Source organism: Hippocampus bargibanti, linkage group LG08 (genome assembly GCF_051943395.1).
Source record: "Hippocampus bargibanti isolate YZ-2025 linkage group LG08, ASM5194339v1, whole genome shotgun sequence".
NCBI lineage: Eukaryota > Metazoa > Chordata > Actinopteri > Syngnathiformes > Syngnathidae > Hippocampus > Hippocampus bargibanti.
Genome location: NC_142741.1, coordinates 19,995,023 through 20,022,149, shown reverse-complemented (window position 1 = coordinate 20,022,149; position 27,127 = coordinate 19,995,023). Strand labels below are relative to the sequence as shown.

General features: G+C 39.4%; 1 protein-coding gene across 2 annotated transcripts; it reads right to left on the bottom strand.

The window, feature by feature from the left end:
• Positions 1-106: 106 nt before the first annotated feature.
• dars1 (aspartyl-tRNA synthetase 1) lies at positions 107-26,449 on the bottom strand. 2 transcript variants are annotated; one of them, XM_089002347.1, is made up of 18 exons: positions 26,321-26,449; positions 23,459-23,570; positions 20,693-20,722; positions 20,481-20,538; positions 17,586-17,678; positions 15,648-15,750; positions 12,889-12,991; positions 11,546-11,626; positions 10,119-10,178; positions 7,019-7,130; positions 5,951-6,085; positions 4,811-4,958; positions 3,295-3,441; positions 3,138-3,180; positions 2,944-3,024; positions 2,728-2,839; positions 2,220-2,291; positions 107-636 (listed from the first exon to the last, which is right to left on the bottom strand). In XM_089002347.1, the coding sequence occupies exons 1-18, from the start codon at positions 26,341-26,343 to the stop codon at positions 545-547; spliced, it is 1,605 nt and encodes a 534-aa protein (XP_088858473.1). In that variant the 5' UTR covers positions 26,344-26,449; the 3' UTR covers positions 107-544. The 2 variants fall into 2 exon arrangements, with proteins under 2 accessions (XP_088858473.1, XP_088858472.1); XM_089002346.1 differs by lacking the exon at positions 26,321-26,449 and adding an exon at positions 23,787-23,833.
• Positions 26,450-27,127: the final 678 nt, after the last annotated feature.

The following is a 27,127-nucleotide window of genomic DNA, read 5'->3' as shown; positions in this document are numbered from 1 at the left end:
TGACATTTGTTGAAGAAACTGAAACATTCATTCGGTATGTTGTCGATTATCTATCTTCCCCAGGTTAGTATGGGGAAATCATAAGACAAACATGAGAAACCAGTGATTTATGCTTTGCAAAATATTTTTATTAGCCATTATTTGTTATTTTACTTTGGATTAAAAAAGGACTCATACTTACAGGCATAGTGTAGGAGAGAACGATGGTTAGTTGGAGGTAGTTAGGATTTCAGTATGATAACTACTGGTAGTTATCTCTCTGATGAAGACATCCTGACCAGTTAACTACTGCAGCTTTCCAATCTAACTCAAGTGCATGCCTCCTCTTTCTCAACTGTTGTTAAGACATCTGTTCACAGCCATCAATAAATTTCCCTCCTGTTGCACTGACTCCAATCTATCAGAGTAGAACTTAATCCCAGTATCACGTTAGTGTCTTTAAAAGGGGCACTAACTCATTAAATCAGCATTGTGAATTAGTAATATCCCATCACCGTTATGTGAGATTTTAAAAGTGTGGTGTTAATAAGTTGACTTGACAGTTTCAAGGTGTCAGCCGTTTGGGGTCACGGGGGAACATGGAGGTCTGGCGCACGTTGTGGAGACCGAGGTACAGCATGCAGACTCTCTCCAGGCCTGCAATGAACAATAATACAGTTACAACGACATAATTTGATCATGATGTGTTAAGATATATTTTTGCTCTCCAGAAAAGAAATTCAGGTGTTGTAGTGGCACACAGAATATTGTTGAACATACAGTAAAGTCTCGTTATATCGATATCGGTTATATCGATAGTACTGCTTATTACGATACTATTTCTATGAACGCAAGGAGAAAATTTGCATGCCGCAAAATCGGATATATCGATAGTCGGGTTACATCGATATTTTTTCAGACTCCCGAGAATATCGATATAACGAGACTTTACTGTATATCGATGAAAAGGTTTCTTCAGCCGTCATCTGTACTTTTTTGAAGGTGTCGGACGTTTCGCTTCTTATCCAAGATGCTTCTTCAGCGAACTAAAGTCTTACTGGTAGTATCGACCCTAAATATATATCCCTAATGTCCAGACATGGCGGCGCCAGACACTGCTATGATAGGTCCCTACTCTCAGCGTCGAAGGCAGAGAAAAGGAGTCAAAACATATCAGGAGAGCACTTACAAACTGTGGGTACCCTCAGTGGTCATTTAACAAATGTCAGAAAGAAAGAATAGGGAATGAAACCAAAAATTCTGAAGTTACAAAAAGGAGAGGAGTAGCAGTACCTTACATTGCAGGAGTTTCTGAAAAAACTACAAAGACTACTTTGGCAACACAACATTCCTACTTATTTCAAACCGATAAACACTTTAAGGCACAAATTAGTGCATCCAAAAGGCTGCCAAATGAAAAACAAAGTAATGTAGTTTATTCAATACATTGTAAGACGAAAATTGTAAAGAGCAATACATTGGGGAGACTAAACAAATTCTCAAAAAAAGACTATCAACATCGCAGGGATAATACAAGTGGGCCTCAATCGGCAGTACATATGCACCTAAAAGCTAGCAACCACTCATTTGATGACAATGAGGTTCAAATCTTAGCAAAAGAACATAGATGGATTGAAAGGGGAGTAAAAGAAGTAATTTTCATGAAAAAAAGCTAAATCCTTCATTAAACCGATAAGGTGGGGTGAGGTTCAAGTTGGATCGTTCGTACAATAGCCTGCTTAGGCAACATAGGTTGGGCAACATTAGTAATGCTGATGAGGTGATACCGGAGGGAGTGGGGCAATCGGGCCAGTCGTTAGTCACGAATGTAGGAACAATCGGTGGGGCTGCAGGGAGTGGTCCTCTGCTCTCCTCAACTTGAGAGTAGGGACCTATCATAGCAGTGTCCGGCGCCGCCATGTCTGGACATTAGGGATATATATATAGGGCCGATACTACCAGTAAGACTTTAGTTCGCTGAAGAAGCATCTTGGATAAGAAGCGAAACGTCCGACACCTTCAAAAAAAAGTACAGATGACGGCTGAAGAAACCTTTTCATCGATGGACCACTCCTGTACGACTGAGAGCTTACACAGACGTTTTGAAAATATACAAATAAATAATCACAATAAAAAATATATATTTACACAATGAAAATGTTACGCAGATATAAATATTAATTTTGAGGTATGAAAATGTATGTCATGTATTGCACATTCAAGCATGAAGAATGTCATACCAATGCCTCCTCCGCCATGTGGGGGGGCGCCAAAGCGGAAGGAATCAATGTATGCCTTGATCTTCTCCAGATCTGTGGGGGGAAAAACATTGATGGTCACACATAATTATTTTCTTTCATCGACATTCACAATACGTGGCTCCAATGATTCTTCCTATTATTTTTTGTTCCCCTGCAGACACCGTGCAGAGGGAGACAAACCTCATAAGTACCTCCCATCACGAAACATTGCGTACTCAGGCGTGGGAAACATTGGTACTCCCAAGATTTTCAATGTAGACAGATGTGCCACATAATTTGCAAATGAAGTGACCAATCATTGGATAAACAGCTAGCATTTTTTAAATTTATATTTTTCATTCTATTATGCTCAATTATACAATGAGATTAATTCATACATCAATGAAGACATTCATTTGAAGTAGCCCCTTTTAGAAAAAAAAATCAAAGTGAAAATCAAAGTGGTCTGGATCATGCAATTGTGATAACGTGGCGCCCTAATTCTTACCAATCTGGTGATGCATGGCTCGTTCGGTCAGCAGCTGAGCGTCGTGGATTCTCTGAGCTCCGGACAAGATTTCCTCACCACGCATGAACATGTCATAGGAGTTGGAATTTTTCTAGGATTGAAAACACAAGAATTAAAAGAAGATATGCAGGTACATTTTACTCATTGTGAAGCAGGAAACAGTAGTTCTTTGTTTTGAGTTCATGAGATACTGACAGGGTTGTTGGGATCAGGCATGGTGTAGAAAGGTCTCACAGCCAGCGGATATTTGTCCAGGACATAGAAATCGGTATCATACTAGTGGGTGGGGAAAAAGATATTAACACACTGATGATATCGGATGTCATGTGGTGTGTATGAAGTTCCTCTGGGTGACAGGTAGAATACCCAGTGGACACAATTATACCTACCTTTTCCTTGACAAGGCGGCCAAGTAGTTTTTCATTCGGCGTGCTACAAAAATGTTAATGTATCAGTGACAGGTTCATTTCAACCTATTGAAATATTTTTGTGGAGCTTTCCAGGTTCAAGCATTTTTGATTTCATCTAAATGTAATAATTTCTGACCTGAGGTCTTCCTCATCGCCCATCCCCACACCGGCCTCACGCAGCATCGCCAATCCCTCTTTGTACTCCAGTCTCAGAGTGGGCTCCAGAAACTTGAAAGGCTCGCTGGGGAACTGCTTGTTTACAGTCTGGATCTCAGTCTGGAAGCTGATGCAAATAGATTGACGTTACTGCGACCCCTCCACCACTTCATACTGACAAAGCAGAACTCATCAGAGATGCATCTGGGAAATTAAAAAAGGCGGCCAGTTGGCCCCTTTGTGTCTGAAAAGGGGGCCAAATTCTGAAATTGATGGGCCCTGATTTCACTTGATTCCCAAAGTAAACAAACCTGATTGAAATAAACCAAAATACATTGATTGGAGCATAATATTTCTAAATTACAAAATTAAAAAAACAGGTATTTGAGTACAATATATTTTTATAATATATCAACAAACAATTTAAATTCAAGTCAAAGAATGTATTCATACATAAAATAAACATTTTCATTTTTCTTTAGTTACTACACAATCCTGTGCTATTTTGATTTGAGAAGACAAAGAGAACAGATAGCACAATATTTTTAACGAGGGTCGACTTAAACAAATTTCTTTGGTTTGAAGATTTACACTGTATTATAACAGCTCTGAAATCATTGCCATTATCCACTAAATATGAATCATGAACAGCAGTTTGCTGCATCAAATTGTCACGACCCTCCGCAGACTATTAGTTGGTTTCTTAAAAATGAGAATGTTTGTTTGCTGCCTGCTTTGAATGTCTTTTAAAGTTTTACTCCTGTTCTTACGCTCCTTATCGCAACCATCGATGTCGTTTGATGTAAATACTGCAGTGCACCATGGGTAAACAAATATGTATTCGATTATTTATTTCGGGACTTCACGGCATGTCACGGAAAAGCCGGAGATATCCTCGACCACGATATTGGAACACACCGTAAAAGGTGATTATGGCTAGATGAAAACATCTGAAGGAAAACGAACAGTTTTCAATTTCTGTTTCACTAAATTTGTTTCTTTAATTATTCTAACAGAAGTATGTCGTATGTGGCGCAGATCGTGTAGCAATATGTGCTAATCGTAATAGACTTGCGCCGGTGCTGACGCGGTGGAGTTATAACAAAGTTGCTACAGGGGCTGTCAAAATGCGTAAATGGCGCAGATGCATCCCGGACTCATTGAGTGGGTAAGTTTGTGTATTTACTACCGAATCCCAACACTAAGGGGCACTGAAACCACACGGGCCATCAGCGCATTGACCGTTTAGCAGGTTTGCACACAGCTGACAAAAACTTGACAGCCCATAACATCTGAACTGGCAAAATAGTTCTGTCAGGGAGTAAAACATTTTTTTCATACAAGGAGCTTGTCAAGATTGATCTTATGTCACAGAAGCAAAATATTGTGCCATGTATTTCACCATTCATTGTGAAAATACAACACAAGAAGTTTGACTGTAGCCTCAATTCATTTGAAAATTGAAATGTCCGTACCGGGAAGGAAGTAGCACTTACTTGTCTCTCAGCCCTTTAAAGATCTGGACCATTGTGTCAGTGATGGAGTCAATGACCTCATGGTAATGGTAATTGAAAGCCATCTCAATATCCAGACCCACAAACTCAGTGAGATGACGATGAGTGTTGGAGTCCTCTGCTCTGAAAACTAACAAGTCCAATAACTTCAATTAAATAGTTAAAATATTCATTCAAAACATTTATCCTCTGTTGTGTTAAAATACTCTATTAAAAGGGAAAAAAAACACAATAAAACATCTGTTACTGTTAATTAGCTTACCATCAAAATTATTTTCAGAAGTAGATTATTGTTTTCTATTAGGGCTTCAATTCGTCTGCCATGTGCAGCACAACATAAAATCCTTCATTTTGTTTACTGCTGATGACTGGCAGCTACCTTTATGATGACTGACACAACTGCGACCATAACATACTAATAGTTGGCTGCCAAACATAATTAGCTACTAATTGCTGCTGGCCAGCAGGAGAATGGCTAATAATGTATGCAATTCACATAGGTGTGAGGCTCTTAAAAAGCAACATCAATGAACACCTCACAGCAACCTCAACATCATTTTTTCCAAAAGGACCGTGTCTCTCTCTCTCAAAGTCAGATGCAAACACTGTTAACTGGACTTCCAAATGGGGCTGGAAATCAGGCAAGGCAGATGGACGTGAATAGTACAACTTTGACACATTAAAGCCTGCTTCTGTAGACCACTTTGGTCTCAAATCTACAAAGCTGAAACCATTTGACCCCTGAATAATAACTCAAAAAGTCATTACATCTGCTCATCTACGATCTGGACCTATGCTGTTTACAATGGGTCCTCAGTGTCAGCTGCCAGAGCGCTGATCCCAAATGGTCCTGCTGTAACTACAGCAACTGCGTTACAGTGTACTCAAGCCTTAGATACAGTGATGACCTTAAGTCCTTTGATTTCTCTTGTGAACTAAGAAGAAAAAAGGAGAAAAAACAAGGCTGGCTCATCCTGGTGGTGTAATATTAATGTTGAATGGTTCATAACACATCAAGTTGAGAATACCCAAAGGACATGCCTTCTTGTATAAACTGAATTCACAGAACCATACTTGCATCGTTGTGTCAGTTCATATCATATGGTTCATCTCTTATTTTACCTGGACCCACACAGAAGACCTTGTCAAAGTCAGCACAGACGCACATCTGTTTATACAGCTGGGGACTCTGAGCCAGGTAGGCACTGGTCTTAAAGTAAGACACAGTGAAGACGTTGGCTCCACCCTCACTGGCAGCTGGAGTTGGAATAAAGGAGTTTTTGATTAAATTTGAGCAACCACTTTCAAATCTGTCTTAATTTGTTTCGGAAAAATACCCCACAAACCAGTAAGTCAGACATAATGTCTGCAGTTTTATTTGACGCAGATGTTTTTATCAGATATTTGCATGCCCGCATAAGTAGCGTGGGCGCCCGTGTAATGTCGTAAACAACTGTTTCGCATCAAGGCTGGTGGCAAACAGGAAGGTGTGGTTTTTGTAACAAGTAGATAGTGCGGATTCACAGTTGCCGCCCAAATAAAGAGCGACGCGTTTGAATGGTGAAGCAAAACCGTTTTCATTGGCTCTTGCAGCAAGGAAGAAGTGAAAGTGTTGTGTAATCGCACATTGCGTTGTGTAACAAAACTCGGCACCTTTCATTCGTTATTGAGTTTGAGACTGTCTCGAAACCATATTAACTTTGGTCCTAAACAACATGGATTGTATGTAATTAAAACCACAGCTAATGTTAGAACTATGATATCCTTCCAAGTAACAGTTTCTCTAATAAGAACATTTCTAGGTGTGTGTTGAAAAAAGAATACGAAGCAATCCATATTTTTTATGTCAACAGTTAAGACATGCACTTGACAGTGTAATTCTTTAAAGAATTTGGACTGCGAGAAAAATGTTGAAGCCCCTGTCCAATTAATGCCATGATGTCAAAATGTTGATTCATGTAGGCATACATCTAACTAACTAAAACAGGTGGAATCCGCTTCTTATGGCTCGCGCATCAAAATAATTGTCCCATCATAAATGACAACTAACTTTACAGTTTTCAATAAGGCAATGACTTTCATTTCACATGCGAATAGTGATATAGAAAGTGTATTCCACGTAAAAACCCTTCTCGTATTTCCCAGGAGATCAGAGAATGTGAGTGTGTGCGTGTGTCTGCGTGTGTGTACCTGATATGATTTTAGGTGTCTGAATCTCCACAAAGCCCTTTTTAGTGAGGGTATCTCTGAAAAGTTGGCATACTCCTGACTGCAGACGAAAGATTGCCTGGCTGGTGGTTGTCTTTGAGAGAGACACAAGCAAATATGACTACGTAATAACTTAGCAATGCAAAAACTGAAACCACAGCATGGGGTAAAAGCAGCGGCTAAAATAAATAAACAAATAGATAAACAAACAAGTAAGTAAACAAATGAATAAATAAAAAATAAATGCACTGGTCCAAATTTACCGGACATGGAGGTACCCAACCCTCACCCCACAAACCGTGACAGTTTGATAGAGGCAGGTAAAACATAACTGAATACTGCCCCACGACTACAGGTTTATATCCACAAACCAACAACTTCACCTGCTTTCAACTCCCAATATTACATAGGCTCATGAATGACAGACCTCGCCCTATTAGTGGTATGCTGTTTTCCTATTTGAAACTTTTTTTTCTTTTCTTGCCCTTGGTAAAAGACATCATCGTCTGGAGGTATTTCTGACAGGTGATAAAATGAAAAGTTGATCTTTTTTAATGATTTATTGCACTGTGACTCATGCAGTTTCTCATGATTCAAAATCATAGGGACAATTGTATTTTGGATGAAGGGACAGGTCTATCCATGAATGCAAGCAATCAACATCACATCCAGATGTACATAGTGCATATAAAACCTTGTAGTCGAACCACACTTCATTTTTCCTGTTAAACGTTCATTTTGAAATTACTGACTGAAGAACGATTTAAGCTTTTGCATTGGGAAGTATTTGTATTACATCAGGCAGATTAAGTAAAAACGAATAATTTTGACAACTATTTAAAGGGGACAAAAATAGAGTTAACACATCAAAATTTGCTCCATATATGCATGGTGTAACCTGCTTAAACTATATCAAACTTAAACTTACAGAAACATTCAGCTACCGCTGACGAGCCCTTAGACAGAAGAAAACAACACTGAATCTGTCCGGAGCTAGAGGAAAAAGTCACTTCCTGTCACAAGTACACCTCAAGTGAGTGGGTGTTCGGGTTGTTCCCAAAGAGCATCAGTTCTATGTTGCACTACAGTTCAGAGCTGCATAAAACAATTTTGAACCAGACAGGATTGTCTGTGGTGTGGTGGCAATTTACCACAGACAAGTTTCATCTTGTGAGAAGCGTTTTTCTGGACGTGCACACCCTTTCCTTCTTTTTAGTCATTCATCTGGATGTGATTTCAAAGAGAACAGATGAACAGAGAACATTCCCCGGTCTCTGCTGCATTAGTGTAATACATTATATATGATGACAAGGCTGTGCAATTAAAGCTAAATGCGAAAAGAATAAACAAGATTCAATATTATGGCAGTAAAACAGGTGGAGAGAGTTCTTAGTCAATGTAAATGGCACTAAGAATGACTATAGACTAGTTGATGCAACAACAGAAAAGATTTGCGCAACCATAAGAATGACTATAGACACGGTCTACTCTGCAACAGAACAGCAGCTTCGCATAACTAATTTGCACAATCCAAATTGAAAAGGTCACAATTTTTCACTGTTGCCGAAAACAACGCACATTGTGTCTCAGATGAGAAGGTTTCTTCTCTGTACTTTTTGAAGGTGTCGGACGTTTCGCCTCCTATCCAAGAGGCTTCGTCAGCGAACTAAAGTCTGACTGGTCGTATCGGCCCTATTTATATATCCCTAATGTCCGGACATGGCGGGGCCGGACACAGCTATGATAGGTCCCTACTCTCAGGTTGGGGGGGATCAGAGGACCACTCCCTGTGGCCCCACTGACGTATTGTGTCTCAGGATAGTTTTTCGCATATGTTTTATGGTCTCCTTTTGGAGAGTGTCTTTGCAAGTGTGAGAACCAGCTTCAATGGACCCTGACGTGTCCATGGATTTAAAGTGCAGAGCGTGACAGGAACGTGGTACTTGAAGCTGTGGTGTGAGCGCCTTCCGGCACCGCGTGTGTGTAGGAGGCGCAAATCAAAGCATTTCATGTCCTTGTATCGGCAGTTGCTCGCCAGTGTTCAAGATGTCTCCCATACAGATATGTAACATCAGTGTATAGAATAAATTATTAATTGAAGCGCTCTGTCAATTGAATGCACAGCTCTTCAATTTAAAGCAGATATACCCCATATTTCTGCTTTGTTGTGAACTATAATTGATTGATTGATATTAAGTAAAGACACAAATCGCAGGGCACACAGACATGAATAACCATCGGTGCTCGTGCTCACACTCACACCGAGGGACAATTTGGAGTGTTCATCAGCCTGTCACGCATGTTTTTGGAAAGTGGGAGGAAACCGGAGGACCCGGAGAAAACCCTCGGAGGGTCCAGGGAGTACAAAAACAAATATATTAATTAAAATGTTAATACTATATGTTTCTAGACCTAATAAAAGCAGTCTCATTTTACCTGACATATTGATGTAATAATATTTAATGGCAAAACACATTTATAATGTACATTGATTATAAATAGAATAACTGTGGAACTCCAGCACTCACATTCTGGTGGGACTTTCTTGTGAAGCTCGACAGCATATGTGGTGTAAATGACGATTTTTGTGACATAGCTAGATAACATGTTGTCATTCGCAGTGTGCAACAAACCCTAACACAGTATTTCTTCTTTGAGATGACAGAAACTCAAAGTGAAAAAGCAAATATTACCGGAAAAAGTACACACTTTGGAGTAACGCTTTATCGGCGTGACTGATTTTGGAAACTACCACGAGCCAAATTGATCATGTACAGCAGAATGTCCAAAGTCTGGCCCAGGGGCCAAATGCATACACACACAGAGCCAATTTTGATGTGTTAGCTTTATTTTTGTCCCCTTTAAAAAGTGTGTCAAAAGTACTCATTTTTACTTCATCTGGCTGATGCAAGGTAGCACATTGCCCCCAATACTAAAATAACTTCTTCTTTTCCTTTGGCTTATTCCTTCAGGGGACGCCACACTAAAATAAGAACTAACATTTTCAAAAAGAACGAGACAGAAAACCTAAGACTGATTGAGTATCTCTCATCATTGGAGATGAAGAGAGGCAACAACTTACCCTGAGATCAATCACTCTGTTGTCCAGTCGGGTGTCCTGGTTGACAGTAGCTCTGCCCTCCTGTGGGAAGAAAAAAATAACAAAAAAATAAATAAAAATATATATTTGATAAAATAATGAAACAGAGTTCAGCATCTCCGTTGTTATTTTACCAGCTGGGAGAAATGTATGCTGATTTTTAGAAAAAAATAGTGTCCATGGAAATTATATCTTTTTAAATATAATTTTGTTTTTTAAAGCTCTGCATTAGTTTCAAAGAATGGGAATTCTTATTCCAAATGTCAGTCCATCGGAACAAAGGACACCTGGAAATATGGTAGCAAAATAACACAAATGAAAGAGTAAATTTTTCATCACAGGAGGAACCACAGTTTCCAGGGTCATGCGTGTCGGGCTTCCTCAGACGACCCGCTGGGCTTTGCGCTAATAGCCTGTGTAGCCACATCCTGCTCCCAACAGCCCAGCACAGTGGGACAAAGAGTTAGACAGCCGGGCAGACAGACTGTACAGGCCTTGGTCTCGCAGGACAGCATTTATGTCGTTCAAGCATGCAATGGGCATCAAATATCCCAGCAGAAAACAGCCATGAGCCATCGGCAGCCAAAAGGTGTTTAATTTTTATGGTATAAAATTATGATATAAGTAAATATTGCAAAGCATGGATTTGGAGCAACTACGGTGTGTTATTCAGATTATGAATAGCCTTCATAGTCAATTAAAAACAAATGAAAAGGTACAAAACCATTCAAGTGCATATGAATCTCTAAATGTATCGATTTTTTTAAGGCAACCAACAGAGATTTGACTTTTTCTTCAGATTATAGAAACTGTTAACAATACTGCATTTTGAGAAAAAAAGAGGAGAGATAATTAATCTTTTCTAAATTTTATCCCGGGATGTTGAATTAATTTGATGTTTAACTACTCTCAAAAGTATCCGAAAATGCAAAACTTGCAAACGTACAGCTAAGATCATGGCTGAAACTCAAAATGCTGTTGCTCTGGCGTATTTTACACTAGCATCACATAGAATTCAAATCATACCATATAAAGTAAATGAGGATACTTTGATTTGACCATTTATATCAATAAAAGGCACTCTATGATAAACTATTTGGATGTTGAACGTTACGATCAACCACAGAATTAGGCATGGAACACACCTATTGTATTGTGTAAGTGGAAAAGCATCTATTCAACATTCGTCCAGAAAACACTGTAATTATAATTCTATGCCCCCCGCAAGGCTATACTTTATTTTGAAACATGCTATTCTGAATCAAAGAGGGAGCATAAAACCTTCGTGAACAGATCAAGAAAAATGAAGGTTTAAATGTTTCAACCTCAGATCAACTCAGTCGAAGGACAGGACGGTCAAACGAGGTGATTCTCCGGGGTTCTGATTGAAAACCCCTACTCATCCTCACCTCATCTGCCTCTCCTTCGGGTCTAACAGCATCTTCCAGCTGGAGGGGGAGACGGGCCTCAGCCTGGCTGATGACAAAAATCTGGAAGGGGCGGGGGGAGAAATAACATCAAATGTTTCATTTGCAATTTCATTAGAGCAAACAAACTCCCGTACAGTCTTCGATGCAACTTTATTTAATTGACACCATGAGTAGTTCGTTTTTGTTGTGGTATTGTCTCCATGCAATGTTTTGGTGGTTTTGAAGGACACACAGGGCAACAGAATCCCTTAATAATCTCATCTCATCTCATTTTCCGTACCGCTTATTCCTCATTAGGGTCGCGGGGGTTGCTGGAGCCTATCTCAGCTGTCTTCGGGCACGAGGCGGGGGACACCCTGAATTGGTTGCCAGCCAATCGCAGGGCACACAAAGACATACAACAGTCACTCTCACACTCACACCTAGGGACAATTTGGAGTGGTCAATCTGCCTGCCATGCATGTTTTTGGAGTGTGGGAGGAAACCGGAGGACCCGGAGAAAACCCACACGGGTCCGGGGAGAACATGCAAACTCCACACAGGGAGGCCGGACCGGGACGCGAACCGCCGACCTCTGCACTGTGCAGCCGGCGTAATAATATTAAGTTTATTTTGTGAGAAAAATCTGCAAAATGCGCTAAATGTTCATTTGCGCTTCAACAGTTTTATGCCATCACACATTTTTTATAGCATGAAAGCACGGTTTGGAAGAGAAATCATAGTGCCTGGTTATTTTGTTGTTTCCTTCAAGATAGGACAGTAACTAAGTTATTTTCATAATCAGTCACCCTGTTGATTACTTGGGAGATCCATTGGGTTTAACAGAGATAAATTACTGTAATCCAAATTATTGTTTTTTTTTAATAAAAACAACAGTAAAGAATTTCCCACTGATAGTGCAGAAAATGCACAATCAAAATAATTATCCTTCAAGTTGCTGGTTTGGCCCGTAACATGTCAAACATTATTCAACCTTGAATATTGTTTTCCAAATTAAATGCTCACAATTTACTTTGGCACAACAGAATGATAGTCAGTCTGGTTTCATAGAGGAGCACAGAAAATAGAGAATATTTATTGTTGAGAGGCTAAAATAACAATTCCAAGGTTTTGGACCAACAAACAGGGTCTCTCAACAATAAATGCACTATTTCAAGGATTCATAATTTGTTATAGTTTTGTTGGCTTGTATGCTTTTCAAATATAAATGGGTGCCTTGCCTCAATAAGGTTGGGTAACAATGCCTTATCATGTTTTAGCATCACACTGTTAAACTCCAGCAATATGTACCACTGGTAACCAATAAAGATTTGACAGTTTACCCTCTCAATGTGAAGCTCCACATCCTGCTGGGAACAACTCTCGATCTTCTGGTCCACTTTCCTCACAGATGCCTCCACGTCGACAATACTCTCCTTGCTGATGCTGGCGTGGGAAAGTGGGATAAAAAATAATGAAAAAGAAGGCACAAGGGAAGAAATGGACTTTAATCTGTGTGGATGGATCTCTGCATGATAACATTTTTCTTCCACTAAAGTGGAACTTTGGTTTGACATGCAATGTGCCACCGAGTGTTATGGCTTTTTCAAGTGATTGCAGAGGCTGACAACAATGTCAAAAAATGTGGCCATTTACACAAGGCACAAATTAAAGCATTACAGTGAAACAAAAGAGTGTTTCACAGTTTCCACTTTCCAACATCATTATAAGGCAAGTGAGAAAAGAAGAAAAAAATGCAAACATTCTTCATCCAAAATTGATTTACGCTTATTATTTATTCAAGTTTTGAGAACATATCTGCACACATCTTATAGAATACTGCAGAACCATGACCTCTCAGTTCCCAAGTCTAAAATCTAGCAGATAAACTGATGCTGTTCACATTGCTGCAGTGACGTCTCATCACGCATGTTTCTTGAACAAATGTACTTTGCTGACCAAGCATAAATTATTTTCAGGAGAACTGGTAGAATATTAGTTGTCTCAAAAGAGAGGAACTCAAGAGAACATCACATATGATGACAGGCCGATCCAGCTACAATGGAAACCAAACTAAATAGGTTGGTTAGAAAGGAGATCACAATTGGTGGTAGTGATTGAAATCCAATTGAAAAGGGATAAAAGGCACCACGGTTGACTCATACAATGCATAATCATCATAATCCGGCTGGAACAGTGGGCGGTTTCTATGACATTTCCAAAACGAAGTGGCATCTATCCAGGAAGCTCCAGCTTAGTCATGACGAGCAGCACAGGAGGTCAAGCAGTTCAAGACAAGGCGCAATGCATTTTAATCCTTCACTTCTTTTTGTGCCATAACGTTAATAAGGGACAGAACGCTGAGGCGCTAGTACCCCTACCGGTCCCAGAACAGCTGCTACCCATCACCCCTTGACGGCGAGTTAGTTAAATAAATACCACATTAATGACTTCTGCTTCAGAGCCGAGAGGTAGAGGCAGACAGTAATTCAGGACACATGAGATAAACAGTATTTTAAAACAAGACAGAAAATTGGAACTACCCCCAGATTACATATTGCATATTTTTCCCAAAGACCTTTCATTAGCATTTATCACTACTAAAATGATGCAATGGAAATGTTGTTGCAGAGCCTGATGATCATTTCATTAAACTGTGGAAGTGAGAGGAGGATGACATTCAATCTACAGAATGAAGATTAGCCAGTAATATCACCACTGCCCTCAACAGTGTCAGGATTTCCTTGTAATCCAGAGATTTATGTTGTCAGTCATCAAAATCAAATTTTGCGACGCAAACGATTGATTGTAACACCTGTTTTTAAGATTAGGCCATGTTAAACGCTTAACATTGTGACCCAATTGCTCAAGGCAACGGTGTAAATAAAACCGGTGTGAAACGGGGAATCGTTTTTTTTTTTGATTTAAAAGATCTGAGAGCATTGAATAAAATGAATTATTCCATTTTGAAATACAGTAAAGTCTCGTTATATCGATATTCAAGGGAGTCCGAAAAAATATCGATATAACCGGGACTATCGATATATCCGACCCTGTTTGCATGTAATTTTCTCCGTGCGTGCATAGAAATAGTATCGATATAACCGGGACTATCGATATATCCGATATCGATATAACAAGACTTTACTGTATGTTGAGATATGGATTGAATCCTCTCTTATTGCAGAAGTTTGTCTAAGAAGGAGACAGAACGTTTAAAGTGAAGCTGAATCACAACATGGTTGAATGGACAGTTATCTAAGTGAGAGGAACTGAATAAAGTGAAGGAATCCTGAAATGTCGTGCAGTCAAAAAAAAGAGAAGGTCAAAATGGACACACTTGGACTTTAGTGTCCGGTTAACCGAAAGATGCTCAACAAACTATATAAGATGCCTTTGGGATATATTTAGTCATGTAAAAATCAATCAATGCTTATCTCTTAAAGGGAAAGTCATGAGAAGAAAAAATATTTGGAATGATATGTTGAAAAGGCCACCCACTAGCCGAAACACAACATTCGGATTAATTTATTGCGTTATTATTGTTATTGTGTGTGTGTTTTTGGAACATGAATTAAGCATTAACAGCGAATCATTTATATCCATCTCAGAGGCGGTGGGTACTTGCATGTCTACAGAAAATAGTTGCAAAGGGCTCAGGTAATTATCAATCACGGCTCGCCTGTTTGCTGGGTTTTAATTCTTCTCAATTCAACAAATTCAACATTGTGTGATCACTGGAACTTTTCAGTGAAATATTCTAAAAGAGTGTGTGAGGGTGGGCGAATTGGTCATGTAAACATAAGACAAATTATCAGCTGAACCCCTGTAACTGCTCACAAGATGAATGATATTTGGCTCTCATAGGATTATGTCTCCTAAGTGTGCTTTATCTTCCATCTCAACAGGAACCACTGCATTAAAAAGCTGCCCTATCCTACCCTGTTAACAGACAGCTTTTGTGGTCAAGTGAAAAATGATTGATTTCCTCAACCCACACCTCTCAGAATGTGTGAAAATGGATCGGCGGACAATTAGTGCTCAGGATTTTCCCACCATTGTTTCTGGCTTCTTCAACAGGAAATACAGTCTCCGTACTCACTTAGCTGCAAACTTGACCATCTGCTTGCTGGCACGATCTCCCACCGCGACCAGTGCCTGAACGTTGAACTGCTGCTGGCGCAGCACCAAAAAACACTGCTTCCCTATAAACCAAAAATAAAGATAAAGTGATAATGCTAGAATGCAAAGATTAACAGCCGTTATAAAGGTGCTGTAATCATCCAAACAATGCAGTCTTGCTCAGTGATGTCTGACTTTGGGAGTGACACAGTGCCCAATTGATTTTTTTTGTCATCTTCAGGTGACGTTGTGAATGGTACATTCTCTTTGAAGGTGAGTGAGAGAAGAATGGTGATAGCTACCTTCCTAACAAACGCACACCTACTAGGAGAGCAAACATATTTGCAAGCAACCTCCTTTGGGAAGAAGACAGCCAGACCACCCAGGCACTTTGATGTTCGCTGCCTGTGACCAGGAGGTGGGTGTTTGTGATAACAGCAATGTCATAATCCTGCCACACCAGATGCACCTCCTCCTAGACTGAATCAGGATGTTATTGTGTTCGCACGGACATCCTAACAATGAGTAGAACGATAGAGGACATGAGCGTTGGGAAGAGACCCTTGACTCTGGAAGCTATCTTGAAAGGAAATGACTAAAAAGGTCATCATTTCTATCTCCTTTTTGGCACCGTGCACTGCAATAGCCTGTCAACTCTGAGTGATGATTGGATGCCACCTTAGTATTATTCTGAAAGGGCGAAAACATAAGTCAAAAGTGCCTCACAACGTGCCGACAAAAACAGCATGTGGAACAAATAGGGAAGATGGTGCAACAATACAAACAAGGAAGTGGAGCGATCTGTCAAGGCTTCTTTCAGCATTCAATAAACTACACAATCACAATCAGACGTTGCCTTCTTGATCAGATAAGTGTCAAACATACGGGCAACCGAAATGTGCCCTTGGGTTGGGAAGAAATTCTTGTTTTACCAATGAAGACCTCAGACAAGGACAACAAACTAAAAACGAACTTCATGTCATTTCAGCCTGGGGCAAATTCATTCTAACACTTAGTCTATACTGCATTTTATCCTAAGTGAGAACTTGAACCCTCATGTGTAAAAACTATGTGAACTGCAAAGAAATTTTGTGAATTAAATAATCTGATCAGGTTGAAAGGTTATTTGTCCTTTTTTTCCCCACTTTAGCTTGTTTTCTGTTTTTATGGCGACATTGAATGCCCTGATAGGCACCTACAAATGGAATGAACAAAAGAGTACAGTAGTTATTCTTTCGTAAATGTTTTACAAACGTTCAATGACTATAATTGCACACCTATGGCTGAACCACAATTCCTGGTAACTTAAAAACAGTGCAACGATTATTTGCACAACCGTAATAATTTTAACTCCACCACTTATCACTCTGCTTGATGAGTGCACCCGCAATGCTGTCAGTGCTGCAGTGCTACCCACTTACATTTTGGAAAGTCTTCCGATACTGTACTTACATGCCATGTCTTTGTGTATCACAGTTGCTTGTTTTTGGAAAGGTTGTGGAGCCTATTCTCCCAGAGACAAAGTCCTTGTGCGTTCTACACGCCGGTACTTGGCTAATGAATATGATTCTGATTTCAAAAGATGTATTTTATACAAATAATTATATTATGGTTACTTCAATTTACTGAATCCATGATTTGATTAGATGGTTGTGTCAAAGACTACTAGAAAACAATCTCCAAAAATAATAAACTCACAAGCTTATTGACAAGTGTTTCTCCAGTTGGTGGTGATTGATGGACATAGCTGAGCAAAGAAACACTTCATCTATTCATCCTGAAGGACTGGCCTAAGGGGTGCACGTGTACATGCAGATGGATTTTAAGGACAGTCAATCTAACCTTGACTTTGTTTTTCCTCTCACCAAGAAAAGTTTGGGTTGGGAGGGGGCTGTAAGGAGGTGAAGGATGATCTGACCTTTGGCCCTGCTGGTGTGAATCCGGGCACGCAACCAGATCAACTCATCAGCCTTCGCAGGAGAAAGGTCTTTGATCAGCACCAAAGATCTGTCTGTAAACACACACACACACACACACACACACACACACACACACACACACACACACACACACACACACACACACACACACACACACACACACACACACACACACACACACAAGTTGACCTGCTTCACAAAGGGCTTTTTGGAACCCATATTTCCTCCTCAGGGTGGAGAATCCCACCCCCAACCTCAGTCTGACCTTCGATATTTTCAAAAGGCAGGAAAAAAATGGGACTATGCAGCTTGAGCTTTTGAAGACAAACAATGACTTAAAATTAGAGTAATGCCAAGTGACCCTCACATGTGTCACTTATAGGCATGTTTCGTCATTATCGGCACACAGCAGACGGAGAGGAGGCATCACAAAAAGCAGGGCTGCCACTTTGGCTAAGAACTCTGCGTCAACCCACATGAAAGCTTTCCACCCTCAGCCCCCTCTGCATCCCCAACCCCATGGATACCCCAGGCTCAGCATGCAGGAAAGCAAGGAACAACTGAGTTTCCAAAGCCGATGGAGCTGAAAAGGCATTCGTACGGTTGAACCTGGACAGGTCCGACAGCTTGCATCAGTTTATTATCAGCAAAAGCACTGGAGTCGCAGGGCAAGCTGAGAATAAAACATCTGCTTTGATAGCAATCAATTTCAGAGGCATTATTCATCACAAACACAACAAGAAGTCCGCGACATGAGACATTTTTTATATGTCATAACATCATGGATCATTTTGAGAGGCCCACAGCTCCATGGCCAAACCTGAGAAAGAAAAATGGCCGCGTATAAAGCTTAAAAATTACTTTGAGGTATATGAGGTATCCATCTTCACTGAAATAAATACAATGAAATACAGTGTCAAGCATCAACACAATGCTGCTTTCTTTGTCAGAATTGGGCTTTCACGAAATTCAATCCCGACACGCGAGTATCTGGGGGTTAACGTTTGCCTTGCTCTCGGCAACTGGCTGATGAGGGGCATAATACAAGTCAATATTACTTTTATTAGTAGTACACCGTACTTATTAAACACAGGCAATATTTTTAATCAGACGTACACACCCTTCTCAGTTTATGCATCCCCCTAGGTATTGATGATTATTACCCTGTTGTTGAATTTTGTAAATTTACATGACGAAGTGTTTGAAAATATGCCTCGTCCAAAATGTAAATGTGTTGGAAAGGGGGATTTTATTGCAAACAAATCAGAGTACAGTGATACCTTGGCTTATGAAGTTAATTGGCTCCCAGACAGAGTGTGTAAGGCGAAAAGTGTGTACAGTGATCCCTCGCTACTTCGCGGTTCACTTATCGCGGCTTCAGTGCATCGTGGATTTTTTTTCAGGGGAAAAAACTTTTTTTTAAGGTGTCTTTCTCCGAGAGAAGAACATTGTTATCGGTAGTTCTTGGCACTCTCTTTTTTTGAGAATAGAGAAAAACATTTTTTTTTTTTTTTTAATTAATGGCATGCAAATGTGCAAACAAGCAAAGTAAAAGAAACAACACTGCAAACAAAGCAGAATATAATGAAACACACTGGCTTTTGCTGTTTTCTATTTTCAAAAAAAAAGAACGAAAAAAAAGAGTGCCAACAACTACCGATAACAATGTTCTTCTCTCGGAAAAAGACTCAGAAAAAAAAATAATTGAGGAATACTTTGCGGATTTCACCTATCGCGGGCTATTTTTGGAACGCATCTCCTGCGATAAACGAGGGTTCAAGAAACCATTGAATTGAGAATAATCCGTTCCCAGGTCCCCATAAAACAATGTTCTATTTTTCTAATTTTCTAAGCCTTAAAACTGCACAAAACATACCTTATTTTACGTTTAATAAATGTGCTATGGTATTATAATTAAAGAAATAAACAGTACAGTATAATAAAGTTTTATTTACCTTTGTGATGGTCGTTGATGACTTGATGGAATGGATAGCTTTTTGCACAAAGTGTCTCAAGGAGCTCTGGGTTGTACTACTTGGAAGTTGTGACATTGCAACAGTAACAGATGCAAGCACACACACTAGAAACACCATTAATAGTTGGTTCCTTTGCTTGTCTTTTCATTTCAAATTGAACTGATGGCTACTGCGGGTTATTTGTGGAGCCTGATTGATGGGAATTTTAACCTTGCAGTCTACACCCTGCCTTTGAACTATCAAAGTTGAAATGAGTCCATATTTCACTGTCTATCTGTTTATTCACTCCCTCTATGTTGTCTGACTGTCTCTTTTATGTTTAAACCACCTCCCCTCACTGCTGCGTTCTTGACCGATCACGTGGCTTTAACCAAAGACTGATATGCGGGGAATAGAGGACATTTTTTGGAGCATGGCTTCACTCTCTCTTTGTCTGTAACCCCCCACCCCCACCCCCACGCCTCACTGCTGCGTTCTCGACCAATCATGTGGCTTTAACCGACGACTGGGGGCGGGGAATAGATAAAACAAGCCGGCTGCCATTTTCTTTTAGTAGAACAGGCTTGTTCGCGAACGACATCACTCATTGTGGCAGCTCCGTGTGTATGCTGAACAATAGTTTGTATGCCAAGGTAAAATTTTCATAAATTTAACATTCGTAAACAGAAACGTTCGTAAGCCAAGGGGTTCGTAAACCAAGGTATCACTGTAATTTGGACCCCCCCCCCCCCCCCCCCCCCACACACACACACACACACATACACACAACACACAAAAACAACAACAAAATATGTCAAACCTTACTCCCAAATTCTTCTTTCGGATGCAGAAAGGAATATGGCAGTCACCATCGCTTTATGCGTTTAAATGAGGGGCGTTAATAGCCTGTAAATTCACCTATTTTTTCTTGGGACTGGACCATTGCCGTCACACCATAACGGTCCTTGGCAAAGTCCTGAAAATTCAAAGAATAAAACACATTTTAATTTGCAGATTCTAAGAACCAAAAGCTAGGGTGTCAATGCAGGCCTTTATATACAAGCTATTTATAAGTTGTGAATCAACAAGTGACTGTCAATATCAAGCATGTAAATTGCATGGAGACTTACATCTTCCTCTTCAGTTTTCTGATCACCAGCCTGAAAATAAAAAAAGGTCCGTTTGATTATAGTAAGCCCTAAACACACAAGGCACCAGCACCTTCTGTATGCTAGCAGCGAGCACTGCTCAAATCAATAGAACAAAATGACTGCATATTTTGTGTGGAGTGATTTTTTTAATAGCCGATTATTCTCCAGAATTTTCATCAGGATAGTCAAACACCAAAAGTATTCAATGGCTGCAGCCCTGTAGAACATATTGCCAGGGCTGGGTGAGGTGCACACAAAACATGTCAGTAAGCAAAACTTCCAATTGAAACCTTTGATTCAGGAAATCGGAAAACAACGGAATATTTGTGGCTCCAGCTGGAAGCCATTCCTGAGATATATGGAATACAATACAATAGCACAACTCTTTTTCACATTGAGCCTACAAATCACAGACCATGAGGAATGGCGGTAGAAATCACAGTCTAAAAAGTGGACAGATATTCTGCACATCTGCACCGACTGGAGGGCAAATGAGCCTCAGTGCACGCATTGAAACTGAGTCATGGTTGGGCGACACTGCCGTTTCCGATGCAAATGGTAATTGGTATATGAAGCTCCATGTGTCGTTAGCGTCATTAGAATCACCAAACCTTTATTTGAAAATGCAATCACATGAATGATGACAATGACAAATATAGTGCCGCGAAAGTGGCACTGTATCGGGGAACTGGTTTCAGCCAAAAAACGGGTGACAGAAAGCAAGAACGGTTTCGGGCCTCACCACCACAGCCATGCAGTTATTGGATTGGATTGGATTGGATATGCCTTTATTAGTCTCACAGTGGAGAAATTTACATTTCACAGCAGCAAAGTGATGAAAGGAATGAAAGTAGAAAAACGAAATACATGAGCTGCTGGAAAGGCAGCCACTCTCTTCATGGCTGGGATTCTATGTACCGGTATATAGACGCTCCTCACCTTTCGAATTTGTTTGTAAGTTGTTTCAAGGCGATATTTTGTATGGAATGTATGTTTAAGTCAAACACTAAAGGGAGAAGTATAAAACACAGACGCTCTAACAGTCTTAAAATAAATTCACACCGACTGTAGTACTACGACATATATCCTTGGGTCTTCAACAAGCCATGACTGAAACTGCTGGCACGTAATGACTGAATTACGTGCCACCATTGCTTTTTGTTATGCATCGCGTCCTCCTAGAGCAGGGGTGTCAAAGTTATTTTTTGCCGCGGGCCACATTGTAGTTATGGTTTCTTCCCGAGGGCCGTTATGAATTTGGGGAACCCATTAGAATGTTTAAATCCCTTCAAATATTACATATAGAGCACACAGCAAATTAATGAATAACTTGTTTTCAAATCTGAAGTCAAGAATAATGACTTTTATTGTGGTTGACATCCAAAAATATGAAATTTTGGCTCAGATTTTAGCAATCATCATGGAATTTAACAGGTTTGATTTGCTTTCGCGCGCCGAAAAAAATAATGTGGCGGGCCGGATTTCGCCCGCGGGCCTTGACTTTGACACCTGTGTCTTAGAGCATTAACTGGGAAGAGGGATTTCCTCCCCGCCAACATACTCTACGCAGTCAATCGTAAGCAAGCTCGGCGGCTCTGGGCCTGAATTCATTGCCAACACTTCAGTATAGTCGGGCGCTGATTGGTCAGCCTTGGTGTCCGTCGCATAAACATCCAGCCGTTGAAACCTCTAATGTGTGTGTGCGTATGCGTGAAGCACAGTACGCACCCAATCGCAAGCGAGCTCAGCCAGAAAAAGGCGCGCAATACAAAATCTAATTTACAGCAGCTCTGTACGAACATTTTTCTACACACTATACCCGCAAAAATGTTTGTATATACCGTTATTCGGAACTCGAATGTTCGTTATGTTGGGGAGCGTCTGTATATCTAAATCGATGTCAATGTCAAGTTAGATATATTTTAACTTGCCCATTGATTTAAGTGAAGATAACCTAAGTGTGACTATACTGCTTGCTGACTGTAAATATTTCCATGTCAAATAAAAATAAAAAGGTTGTGTACATTGTACACATCACAAAGAAGTGGTGTTCACCCTCTCAATTTGAATGAAAAAAGGTAAAAGTGAGGCTTAAAAACCACGAAAAAAAAGAAGCATTTGTCGACACTAATGTGTTAATCGTCATGCAAATACCATCACTTTGACGTTAAAACTGACTACTTCACATATCGTCCAGCTTATCTCAACACTGCCTTTACACATCCCTTACAAAGTAGAGCCAGAATCAACTTGGGAGCCAGAACACATAAGCTTACCTGACAATTAATTACCTGCCCGAAGTGGTTGTACATCACTTGATTGACACTTTGCTGACATCAGACTTGGACTGACTGGGTTAAATACCATTTTTATCCACATTTGGAAGCAATGATTCATTCCAGTAAACGTTTATGTGTTGACATTTTGTTGGTAATGCAGTACAATTGGAGGGGATTGGGAAAATAGTTGTTGTATTGTCCAGTTTTTTAAATGTTGTGAGTTGGGGAAAGAGCCAACGTGTCGTGCTCTCGGTGTAGAGGAAAATAACACTTGGTTTGCTCAGCCGTAAACAAAGCGTAAAATGGCAGGAATAGATGAACAATGGATAATGCTGCCCCAAAGCTCCTTGCTGAACAACAACCTTGCTGGAACCACAATGCCCATCAAGAACGCACAACACGGTTTTACCAGCTGTGAGAGGAAGCAACGGATGTGAGACACACCAGCAAAAAATACACCACTGACCAGTTTAGCTTGTTTCTCAGCCTTTTTTGCTGCTTTCTCTGCTTCCTTCTGCTGTTTCTTCTGGGCTTTCTTTGACTGGGCCTGAGGGTCCTCCTCTGCCACCGCCGCCACCCTGAGACAGGAAAACATACACAACATAAACACCGATGTCGACTTCCACCTTCTATTTCTCCTGGAGGCCAGGGGAAGTTGTCCACCGACATCGCCACGTCGCGCTTGTAAATTGTAAAATCTCCTTGTTATTGAACCCCCCAAAAAGCAGCTCAAGTCAGTGATGAAAGATGTTCATTGAAATATTTTTGTTGAATGATGGAGAGCAAATACAGACCTGTGAGTCTCAAGCACGTTGCCACAGTTCATTATTGTATGAGATTGATACAGTACTATCAGTTTGGACTATGGAACCAGTAATTCCACACATGGGATATCATTGGTGTTTTTTTTTTTTTTTTTTTTTTTTTTTTTTTTTTTTTTTTTTTTTTGGGGGGGGGGGGGGGGGGGTCAACCAAACAAACATTTTGTCATCCTTTGAGGTAACAGTTTCCCTGATACAGCAAATCATTTGCCAAAAGTGATAAATGGTATCAAAATACCAGTTCAAGATTAAGGTACATCTGGCATCTGCTTAAACAGAAAGCCAAAATGTGTTTTACAGCATTGATGTTCAAATGCAATAAACTACACAAGCACACATCAGAAATCATAAAGACACTGAACTTTGCACGTCTCCAAATGAGTTTTCCATTAACTTTGATCAAAAGAGTGCACAAAAAAATGCTGTTTGGCTTTCCCAGTCCAGGAAGGGAGCTGTTTAGTCACAGGAAATAACACGCACCGAAGTCAGACTATGTACAACAATAAAGCTTTAAAAATTAGCTGTATTCAGGAAAAAAAACGTCATTTCATAACCGGTCCAAAAACGGTTGGGTACGATTGACCTTCAAACGTATACAGTATTTGGTTATTGGATTGGATTGGATTTACCTTTATTCGTCTCGCAGTGGAGAAATTTACATTTCACTGCAGCAAATTATGAAAGGAATATGAAAGAAAAGAAAGAAGTAGAAAAACAAAATACAGGAGGTGCTGGAAAGACAGCCACTCTCGCGGCGCCATCTTGAAGAAAGCAAAAAAAAACTAAACAACAAATAATATGACAACACAAAGACATAGAGTCACTCATTCTTAAGCACTTTCTGTACCCTCTTTGTTACATGAAGCAGTTCTCGATGAAAGAGGAGAGTTTATAAGTGGTGTTATTAAGTTGGCATTATTTCAAATATACACAGCGATCGGCAAGTCGCCCACTTTACATTGCATCTGTTGGTGTGAGCCCTATTCAACTTTGAAGTGTGTTTTATCTTTCAAACTGATTTTAATTATATTCATAAGTTGAAGCCAGTTTATGCGTGGTGGGTATGGCAGACATCGTGATGGGAGAACACTCGATGGTTGGTAAACTAGTTTGGGGAATTACTCAGGACTCAGAATTACACATTATGGAATGAGATGTAAAAACAAAAGGGTGGTCACAATTATTGATTGCAAATGATGAGAACATTTGGAGGCTTAGTTGATTAGGTTGAATCACCTCATTTTTATGGCAGTAATTGCTGTTGCACACCAACCTCATCCCAGCTCAATGCTCAAAATTGATAAAAGGTTCTTCCACAAACAGAACATTACATTGGGTCAACTTGACAACATGAAACAGTTCTGCACAAGTGTCAAGATAGTTACAAGTTTATCATACACGTCTTTAAATGTTTCAGAAAATCTGATCCCATAAATGGTATAATAAATGGATGAAACATTAAAGGATCACATTAACCAAGTGGTGCATGTTACGAGAGTCCCAGTGTGTTAATGATTGATTGATATAACCCCTCACGCCCAAACAGAAGTATCAACTTCGACATCCAAAAATCTCAGATTTTAGCACTCATATGGAATCTGGAGTCCGAAGTTTTGCAACTATTTTCTTGTACCTACTGTTGCTTTGTTGAGATAGTATGACATGATCACGTTTATCCTAACATTTCATCCCTTGCTGATATTATGTTGGATTCAACTGGATTTATTCATGTGATTATTAATGTGAAAATGCATGTCAACGCTTCACTGACCTAAGGGTAAATAAAGTAAGTGTTTGGGAATATTGGAGGATTGTTGATGATCAAGTACATACAGGTATAAATTCACAAACCAGCTATGAAAACAGAACACAGTAAACAGATATTCGCCAAAATTTGCAACAACAAACACTGTGCTTTCCCCGGGAACAATTTTGTGAGAAATGTGTCAAACAACGCCAACATAAATTAAGGGTTAGGTTTGGTTTGTTGGCTTTATTTCGTTGGTTTTAAGCATGGGTTTATAACGTTTACTCTATCAACAGAATAAGTACGTGATTCATGAGTTACACACATACTCTTGACATTAGTTCAGACGAAAAACAAGAATGTTGTCAAAAACAACGACATTCTTGGGCCCAGATAACCAAACATGATAATAATCCCTTGCTTCTGCCAATAAAGACATGAAATAATCTCAAGTACCAGTGTATGCCTGAGTGATAGTCCTCCGACAAACAACAATTAGATTATATTTAAATTTGAAATACTGTAAACAATAGTTACTTCTCAACCAAGTATGAGAACAGTTACTTAAACGTGTTATTTAATGATAACATTATTATAAGAATTTTCACCAAGAGACACCATAGAAATACTTTTCGTGTCTTCCACTGACAGATGATGCAATCTAAGACATGTACAGGCAATGCCAGCTTTCCTATAGCTACGTTTCAAGTTAGTATTTGTATAGAATTAAAAAATAATTAACTTAAGACATACGTCTTACCCCTGAACATCCTCTTTAGTCATGATCAGTTCTTTTCGTGGAAAACGCAGTGAATTTCAGAAGAGAGAGAAAGGCGTGAACCAAACAGTTGTTACAGCATGCACGGAAGTCGGAAAAGGGGACTTATTTTGAGGGGACACCAAATGCCTTGCGCTTTTTTGTACCCGAGTAGAAACAACCACCGGAAGAGTTTAGTTATGACGTTGAGAAACCAGTTTTGAAAATATAAAAAACACACATTAAGAACAATAATAACAATTAGAACAACAACTACAATAATAATAATAATAACAATAATAATAATAATAATAATAATAATAATAATAATAATAATAATAATAATAATAATAATAATAATAATAATAATAATAATTTTCTTCTTTTCCTTTCGGCTGTTGCCTTCAAGGTTCGCCACATCACATCTAATCAATGTACTCCATCTAACCCGGTATAAAATAATAATAATAGTAATAATAATAATAATAATAATAATAATAATAATAATAATAATAATAATAATAATAAGAAGAAGAAGAAGAAGAAGAAGAAGAAGAAGAAGAAGAAGAAGAAGAAGAAGAAGAAGAAGAAGAAGAAGAAGAAGAAGAAGAAGAATAAGAATAAGAATAAGGATAAGAATAAGAATAAGAATAATAATAAGAATAAGAATAAGAATAAGAATAAGAATAAGAATAAGAATAAGAATAAGAATAAGAATAAGAATAAGAATAAGAATAAGAATAAGAATAAGAATAAAAACAAGGGAGGAGAGAAGCTATATGCTGATCTTTAGTTGTTTTTCTCCACTTC

Excerpts from the sequence above, each read along its gene's own strand:
- dars1 (XM_089002346.1), bottom strand. The coding sequence starts at position 23,818 with ATGAACTGTGGCAACGTGCTTGAGACTCACAG. Across the intron at positions 7,131-10,118 it reads ACAGAGTGATTGATCTCAGG|ACAACCACCAGCCAGGCAAT; the intron begins GTAAGTTGTTGC and ends TCTCTCTCAAAG. Across the intron at positions 3,442-4,810 it reads TTTAAAGGGCTGAGAGACAA|CTTCCAGACTGAGATCCAGA; the intron begins GTAAGTGCTACT and ends TATTTGCATCAG.